The sequence below is a fragment of the Mastomys coucha genome, unplaced genomic scaffold (genome assembly GCF_008632895.1).
Source record: "Mastomys coucha isolate ucsf_1 unplaced genomic scaffold, UCSF_Mcou_1 pScaffold6, whole genome shotgun sequence".
In the NCBI taxonomy this organism is placed as follows: Eukaryota; Metazoa; Chordata; class Mammalia; order Rodentia; family Muridae; genus Mastomys; species Mastomys coucha.
In genome coordinates, this window is record NW_022196912.1 from 102,303,171 (window position 1) to 102,312,536 (window position 9,366).

General features: G+C 42.0%; 1 protein-coding gene across 5 annotated transcripts in view; it reads right to left on the reverse strand.

Moving 5' to 3' along the window:
* Positions 1 to 5,838: 5,838 nt before the first annotated feature.
* Noxred1 (NADP dependent oxidoreductase domain containing 1) overlaps positions 5,839 to 9,366 on the reverse strand; it is a 23,626-nt gene continuing 20,098 nt past the window's right edge. For all 5 annotated transcript variants that reach the window (XM_031355534.1, XM_031355535.1, XM_031355532.1 and 2 more), the window contains exon 7: positions 5,839 to 6,091. In XM_031355534.1, the coding sequence (XP_031211394.1) occupies positions 5,902 to 6,091 (190 nt within the window). In that variant the 3' untranslated portion in view covers positions 5,839 to 5,901. The remainder of the gene's footprint in view (positions 6,092 to 9,366) is intronic.

Sequence of the window (9,366 nt, forward strand, 5' to 3'; positions counted from 1 at the left end):
AAAAAAAAAAAAAAGACAAAAAACAAAAGTCTGAATACCAAGATGGCTGCCATGCTAGGTGTGATGGTACCCACCTTTAATCTCAGCCTTTGGAAGTCAGAGAGAGGAAGATCAGCTTCATATGGCATTGGGCTGGAGAGATGGCTCAGCAGTTAAGAGGACTGACTTCTCCAAGAGGTCCTGAGTTCAATTCCCAATAATCACATGGTGGCACACATCCATCTATAATGGGATCTGATGCCCTCTTCTGGTGTGCCTGAAGACAGCTACAGTGTACTCATATACATAAAATAAATCTTTAAAAATGAATATCGCAAGTAAGCAGACAAGTGGCAGAAGAGAGCAAGAAACACCTTCGTTGCAGCCTTGTTCCAAACCAGGTGGAAAGAATCAAGGATGTGCAAACATTCAGATCAGCAGAGCCAGGTGTGCAGCAGACAGGAAGCACAAAAGGCCTAGACACACACACAACAGGAAAGGCAGCTGAGAAGTGAGCTAGGAAAATTAATCTTCCACTTTTTTTAAAATTTGTTTATTTATATATGAGTACACTGTCATAATGTCTTCAGACACACCAGAAGAGGGCATCGGATCTCATTATAGATGGATGTGAGCCACCATGTGGTTGCTGGGAATTGAACTCAGGACCTCTGGGAGAACAGTCAGTCCTCTTAACTACTGAGCCATCTCTCCAGCCCCTAGTCCTCCACTTTCACATCCTAAAGAAATGACTGAAGAGCCAGCAATAATAAGAGAAGCGATAGATAAGAGAGGTGATAGAGAAGGTACATAGAGGCCTGGCAATAAGACTCAGTGAGTAAAGGCTGGTGCCATGTAAGCCTGGTGACCCCAGTTAGATCCCTAGAGCCATGGCAGCAGGAGAGAACCCATTGTCCATTGACCTCTATGTGTATACTGCACCTATATCACATACACACACACACACACACACACACACACATTTATAAATATTTGTGAGAAAAGGTATATTCATTTAGGACATCTGTTTTTGCAAAAGTGTTGGGAAATATATATATATATATATATATATATATACACACACACACATATATATGTTTTTTTTTCGATACAGGGTTTCTCTGTATAGCTCTGGCTGTCCTGGAACTCACTCTGTAGACCAGGCTCGCCTTGAACTCAGAAATCCACCTGCCACTTCCTCCCAAGTGCTAGGATTAAAGGTGTGCACCACCACTGCCCAGCTGTGTTAGGAAATATTAAACAAACATGGCAAACCTGTCAAAAATTGTTCATAAAGATTTTCCAAAAAACCAAAACTTGTTTCTTCCAAGGAAGGGTCACTGTGTAATTCCAAAGGCAGAGAGCTCATAAAGCAAATACCTTCTTGGGTTGGAGAGACGGCTCAGTGGTTAAGAGCTGTTCTGCAAAGGGCCCAGGTTCAGTTCCCAACACCAACATGGTGGCTAACATTGATAACTCCAGTTCTAACCTCCTTGGGCACCAAACACATGTGCACATACAGATACTGCAAACACTTCATACATACATACAAAAAAAAAAAATCATATAAGATAAAAACCTTCTGGGGCTGGAGAGATGGCTAAGCACAACTCCAGCTCCAAGGGATCTGATACTCTTATGGCCTCTTAGGTTTTACTGCTGTGAACAAACACCATGACCAAAGCAACTCTTAAAAGGACAACATTTAATTGGGGCTGGCTTACAGGTTCAGAGCTTCAATCCATTATCATCAAGGTGGGAGCATGGCAGTATCCAGGCAGGGGTGGTACAGGAGAAGCTGAGAGTTCTACATCTTCATTTAAAAGCCACTAGAAGCTGCCTTCCAGGCAGCTAAGAGGAAGGTATCTCAAAGCCCACATCCACAGTGGCACACCTCCTCCAACAAGGCCACACCTCCGAAGAGTGCCACTCCCTGGGACAAGCATATACAAACCATCGCAACCTCCTTGGGTATCTGCAAATGCTTACACACACACACACACACACAAATCTTTTTTAAGTGCCTCCTAGTTTAATAAGTAGTGGTTGTGAGGAGAAAGACGCCTGTCTGGGCTACTGTCCACCTTTCCTGGAAAAGAACCCAGTTTTGAAATCATCTTTCAGGAAGATTCATGATTCCTGGAAAGTGTGTACCAATCATCTTTCTGAGGTTTGTTTAAGAGACAATAAGTTAGGCTTAGAAAATAACAAAACAGCAGGACAGTGGTGGCACACACCTTTAATCCCAGCACTTGGGAGGCAGAGGCAGGCCGATTTCTGAGTTTGAGGCCAACCTGGTCTACAGAGTGAGTTCCAGGACAGAGCCAGGGCTACACAGAGAAACCCTGTCTCGAAAAACAAAAACAAAAACAAACAAACAAAAAAAAGCTACTAATTGGTACCAAGCCCCTAAGCTAACTTCCTACAGATAAGACAATGGCACCACATACTTCACTACTCACACTTTAATGACCCCAAGGCTCCCCAAAAGACTCTCCTGAGCTACAAAGTTGGTAAGAGGCTTATGCAACTTTTTCACGTCTTCAAAACTAAAGATCTGCAATTGTGGGGTGTGTGGGTGCAGTGTGTCTGTGTGTCTGTGTCTGTGTCTGTCTGTGTCTGTGAACTGCATGTATGAAGTGCCCACAGAAACTGGAAGAGGGCATTAGATTCCCTGGAACTGGAATGAAAAGTGATTGAGAGTGACTGTTTGGGAACTGCGAACCAAACTCAGGCCTTCTGCAAGCAAAAAGTGTTTTTAACCACTAAGCCATCTCTCCAGCCTCATATGCACCTTATTTTTAAGGACAGGGTCTCTCCCTGGACTGAAGCTCACCAAATAGGTTAAGCTAGCCGGTTTCTGTCATTCCTGCACCAGGATTACAAGTGTGTCACACCATGGTTGGGATTTTATGTGGGTTCTGGGGATTGAACCAGAAATTAATATTTTAATTTCTGGGACAAAATACTTGACAAACGTAGCCTGAGGAAGGAAGGGTTCAATTTTGGCTCACAGTTTGGGGGTCCAGTCTATTATGTTGGAGAAGTTTGCAGCAGCTGGTCATACTGCATCTTAAATCATGAAGAGAGAGGTTGTATTCATCCAGGATCCCAGCCCATTCCATGGTGCTGAACAAATGTAGGGACCTTTACTGTTCCAATTCTCAAGTCTACTAGCCTAGAAATGCCCCACAGGCATGCCCAGAAGCTTGTTTCCATGGTGACTGTTAATCCCAAAGAGTGGACAAGTTAGACATCATGGAGAGGCACTGAACTATATCCCTAGCCCTAACTATTACACTTTCTAAGGAATAGTCAGAAAAAAAAAAAGAGGGGAAATGTTTTCCTTTAGACATCAGAGGTAAGAGAGACCAGCAGAAATGGGGAGGACTCTCAGTAATAACTCACAGACCACAAAATGAAATTTAAACTGAAATAAATTTATGTCTGGACGTCTCAAAAAATATCAAATACTTTTTGTTGCCTAAATAACTCAGGCTCCCATCTTTGCTTGTTTGTTCTATGACAGCATCTTATGTAGCCTGGACTGGCTGGAACTTGCTATGTAGTCAAGGAAAGACAGGAATTCCTGATTCTCCTGCCTCCACCTCCCACACCTGACTGCTTCCTGTCTAGCTGTACAAGCTCAGCTGTTCTTTTTCTCTTGCTCTCACTACTTTTATATTTTAAAAAAAATGTAAATGATGTGTGTGGGTTCACATGCTGTGAAACACATGTGGAGGTAAAAAGATGCCTCTGTGGACTTGGCTGTCTCCTTCCATTTTTACATGGGATTCTGGGTAATCAATTCAGATTGTCTGGATTGTACAGAGGGGTAGCGACCCCTGAGCCATTTTGTCTTTTTTCATTTTTAAATTTCTGTATGTGTGTGTGTGTGTTGTTGATGATGATGATGATGTGTACATGTGTGTTTGTGCCCGTTTATGAGGAGACACATGTATGGGTCAGTTTGGAGGTCAGAAGTTAATGTCCAGTGTCTTCCCCATTGCTGTCCACATTATTTACACAGGCAGGGACTCTCAGACTCGTTGATTAGTCTAGGTAACCAACTCACCCTATGAGGAATTCCTGTCTCCCATCTCTCCTCTCAAATTACAGGCAACCACCACCAGGCCTGCCACCAGCCCAGCTTTCCTCCAGCTTTCTTGTCCAAACTCTTGTCTTCTTGCTTGTGCAATGAGCCTTTTTCCCACTGAGCAATCTCCTCAACATCTTGGTTATACTTCTGAATCCTAGGAGGCTAATACAGTGCAGAAGTGCAGTGAGGCGCTTATCTACACACCTGAGTGCAGTAAACCCATTTCCGGGCTACATATCAGTGTTGGATGACAAACCGACTTTTCCTCCAAACTAGAAAGTTTTATCAGAAACTGTTCTTTTCCTTCTTATTTTTTCTGTCTTTCTTCTTCCCACCACCTCCACCTACCTAGATAGGAGAGGGTTTCTCTGTGAAGCTTTAGGTACCCCTGGAGCTTGCTCTGTAGACCAGGCTGGCCTCAAACTCACAGAGATCCACTGTATCCCGAGTACTGGGATTAAAGGCATCCACCAACACCTCTCGATCAGAAACTGTCCAAAAAAAAAAGCATTCTGGAACCTTTGAATTTACTTAGCGCATGATCATGCAAAATAACAAAATGTAAATGATCAATATGAGGCTATGGTGATTTCCATGAGTAGTGAATGGCTTTGCTCAAAAGCCCTTGAGCATCTGGTGGCAAAGCTGCTGAACTTCGTTTCCTACCTTGTTGGGCCCACTGCTTTTGTTTTCAGCTCTATTATAATTGACAAAAAGGTTTTGTAAAATATGAAACAAATGTAAACCATAGAAATACAATATTTTGTAAAAGGTTTTGTTTTGTTTTGTTTTGTTTGTTGTTGTTTTTCTTGTTGTTTTTTCAAGGCAGAATTTCTCTGTGTAGCCCTGGCTGTCCTTGGAACTCACTCTGTAGACCAGGCTGGCCTCAAACTCAGAAATCCACCTGCCTCTACCTCCCAAGTGCTGGGATTAAAGGTGTGCACCACCACTGCCCAGCATAAAAGGGTTTTGTTTTGTTTTGTTTTGTTTTTAGGATTTAATGGAAGTGCCGGGTTTGGATGTGCTTTTCTGTTTGTCTCTATCTGTTTTAAGACAGTCTCACCTGAGGCCTGAGACTGGCCTGGAACTTGCCATCTTCCCGTTGCAGACCCCATGGCACCAGGATTGTAGACCTGTGTCACCATATTCAACTCTAGTTGGTTCCGGTTGCTGTTGGAACTGGTGGTTTGTTTTGTTTCTTTCATGGTTTTTCTGTGATCAAGGCTGGCCTCAAACTCACTGTGTAGCCAAGGATAACCTTCAGCATCCAGTACTCCTGCCTCTACCTTCTAAGTGCTAGGATTGAAAGTAGATGCTGTGTCACAAAATTTATGGGATGCAAATGAATAGAAACACAGTTGTGGGTATCCTAGACAAGCACCCCACACCAGTGAGCTATATCTTTACCAGTAATATTTCTATGATTTGTATGGTTTCAAATGGTTTAAATGGGAATAGCTTTAAATAACCATCCTAGAATAGTCAAATATAACTAAAACAAGCATGAATTAATCATAATTCAACTAAGATTGCTCACCTAACATTTACTTGTCTATCCAAAAAAAGTTGGAGAATCAAACGTTATCATTCCCTATTTTATATCATCACAGGAAAAGAAGTTGAGGTGTTTGGTTGTCTAATTATGACATAACTGCTTGAATTTAGCATGTTGAAGACAATTGTTTGTGTTAACAAGGCTTTGGAGGGAAGCAATGGACTAGATTGTTTCTGCGAGTTAGAAGCACCCAAGAATACTGACATAGAGAGGAGGACCTTGTGCTTTATTCTTCACTCGGGCATCAACCAGAACTCATGGCTCTGTGTCATTCCTTCTCCTCTACGGGCTGGAGAACTTTGGAAACATAAGGCAGTTCGTCTTCGCTTATGGTGAGGCCAAAAGATTCACAGTACAAAAGACTAATGTGGTCCTGAAGAGAACGAGTGGCTGAGATGTGCTGACTAAAGGGGGTTTCCTTGAGTTGCACAGTGATCAGATCAAACCAGGGGAAAGGCCTGTGTGGAAAAAAAGAGATAGCATTACTTCCTTTGAGTCTGTTTAATACATATAACTTAGGTGTAAAACACCAGACTGAGGCGAGATCTCCGAACTTGACTGTGTCACTACAGTGATTTCTAGATGCAAAAAGCAAAAAAGAGAACAGCAGTGGCGGAGCTATATGGACCAGAACACAGAAAACGTTTTACATGTGTGTGATATAAGATATATATGCTTAAATACTATATATACTTGTATGTTTTATACATCTATCTATATGTTTTATATATGACTTATATAAATCACACACATATATATATCAAATAAACTGATAGGCAGATATGTGATAGACAGACAGACCAACAGACAGATAATACTAGAAGAGGAAGAAAGAAAGGAGCATAATACTTGAAATAATGATTGGAAGTTTCCACAAATTAATATATACCAAATTATAAGTCCAGGTGGCAAGCTAAGAAAACCAAGTAGGATAAACGCCAATAATAAAATGACTATAGGGCTGGTGAGATGGCTCAGTGGTTAAGAGCACTGACTGCTCTTCCAGAGGTCCTGAGTTCAAATCCCAGCAACCACATGGTGGCTCACAACCATCCATAATGAGATCTGACACCCTCTTGTGGTATGTCTGAAGACAGCTACAGTGTACTTACATATAATAAATAAATCTTTAAATAAAATAAAATAAAATGACTATAAAAGCTACATTCAGACACATTCTAAAACTACAGGAAACCACAAGATAACAAAATGCTGAGAGAAGCTAGAGAAACCACTTTACTATAGAGTGGTCTTTACAGAGGCAAGAAACCCACTTCTCAGGATCCATGCCGACACAAAGATGGTGGAGCGAAATACTTAAACCATCAATCCAGAATAATGGCTTATTTTAAGGTTTGTTTTGCTTACATATGTGTATATGGACCACATTTGCTCCTTGTAGGAAAGGAGGTCAGAAGAGGGCATCAGATTTCCTGGTCCAGATGATCATGAGCCACTCTGTGGGTGCCGGGAACTGAACCTTGCAAGAATAGCAAGTTGTCTTAACTGCTGAGCCATCTATCCTCCAGAATTGTGAACTTCATAGAATTATCCTTCAAAAGTGAAGGAGAAATAAAAGCTTTATCAAACTAACGTTGAAGGTATTGTCAGTGCATCAATCTTTTAAGGAATGTTCAAAGTTCTTTAGAAAGAAGGAAAATAACAAATGTTGGAAACTTAGATCTACATAAAGGAAGGAAGAGCAGTGAAGGTAGTAGGTGAAGGAACTAAGATCTTTGTTTTCCATTTTCTCCATAGATCAAGCAGATAGCCATTTATTCAAAGTAATAGTAATGGGGCTGGGGTGTAGGTCAGTTGCTGGAATGCTTTCTCAGAATAATGAAGCCCTGGTTTTAATCCCCAGCACCACATAAACTTTGTGAACTGGCACCTCCTGTAATCCCAAAACACACAAAGCAGGGATAAAACGTTCAAGGAGCTATATAATGAGTTTGAGGTCATGATACATGAGAATCATCCTTTAAAAAAATGCATTCAATTATGTATGCATGTACCTCATATGTTTGTCTGAATTAAATTGTGTCAATGAAACAAACACACATTAGGGAGGAAGTCCAATTATGTTGATATTATAAGACATACTCTCTCCGGGCAGTGGTGACATATGCCTTTAATCCCAGCACTTGGGAGACAGAGGCAGGTGGATTTTTCTGAGTTCGAGGCCAGCCTGGTCTACAGAGTGAGTTCCAGGACAACCAGGGCTACACAGAGAAATCCTGTCTCGAAAAACCACAAAAGAAAAGGACACACACTCTATGAAATGGTATGTAGTTATCTGCAAAAGATGGAGTAGTTGTAACCTGGTATAGTACAAGGTTGTTGGTTATAAGATTGATGTAGAAGACTTGATCTCCTTCCTATCTACCACTGTCTTGGTCCATGATGGTATAACTCAATACTACAGACTGGGTAATTTATAAGGAACTGAGATTTACTGAGTTCACAATTATGGATCCTGGAAGTCTCATGTATTGTACCAGCACCTGCCTAGCATCAGGTGAGGGCCTTCCTGCTGCCACACCCCACCAGCAGTGACTTTTTAATTTTACCATGACATTATGCTTCTCATTGGCTGTCACTAAACACCTGACTAGCCAGTTAAAGGGGAGAAAAAGAGTTGTTGAGATGGCTCATTGGTTAAAGCAAAGAGTAAAGACTAGAGTTTGGATCCCCAGAAGTTATGTAAATTCCAGGTGGGTGTGGTGGCATTGCTGTAGTTCTAGCCTCTGAAAGTAGAGGCAGAAGTCACCAGAGCAAGATGGCTACCTAGACTAGCCCCATCATGATCTCTAGCTTTGATGACAGAGACCTTGCTTCAAGGAACAAAGACAGAAGTCAACGATGATTCCTGACATCAGTTTCAGACTTGCACACATGTACACACAAACACACACACACACACACACACACACACACGATGCAAACATACAAAGGCAAACAGGCACATACACGAAGGAGGAGAAAGAAGAGGAGGAAGAAGAAAGAGGAGGGAGAGGAAGAAGAGAAAAAGGTGAAAAAAGAAAAGGCCATCAAGGTGACCAAGCAGGTGAGAGCACCTGCTACAGAAGCCTCATCCCAGAAGAACCAGCCCCTACAAGTTGCTCTATGACCTCCACATACATGCACACATCTCACACACACAGCAATAAGATAATTTTTAAAAAAGGAATAGACTCATTTGGGCTCAAAGTTTCAAAGGTTTCAGTCCATCGGTTTTTTTGCTTCTTTGATTCTGAGACTATGTTGAGGCGGAACATGGAGGTGCATCTCCTTGTGACCAGAAAGTCTGCCTGTGCTCTCAAAGGCTAGCTTTCTCCTGGGACCTTCAGTTTATCCAATGGTATGGCCCACATTCTGGACAGGTTTCTCCTCTTATTTAATTATCTTTGGAAACACCTTCACAGACACACTTGAAAGAGTGCTTTACCATCCTGAGAGTGACCTTTTGGAATAGTCAAGACTGTAGCTCCAAAGCCGGGCGATGGTGCTGCACGCCTTTAATCCTAGCACTCAGGAGGCAGAGGTAGGTGGATTTCTGAGTTCGAGGCCAGCCTGGTCTACAGAGTGAGTTCCAGGACAGCCAGGGCTATACAGAGAAACATCGTTGACTTTTTGTTGTTGTTTGTCTCAAAAAACAAAAACTGGGGGCTGGTGAGATGGATCAGCGGGTAAGAGCACTGACTGCTCTTCCAAAGGTCCTAAGTTCAAATCC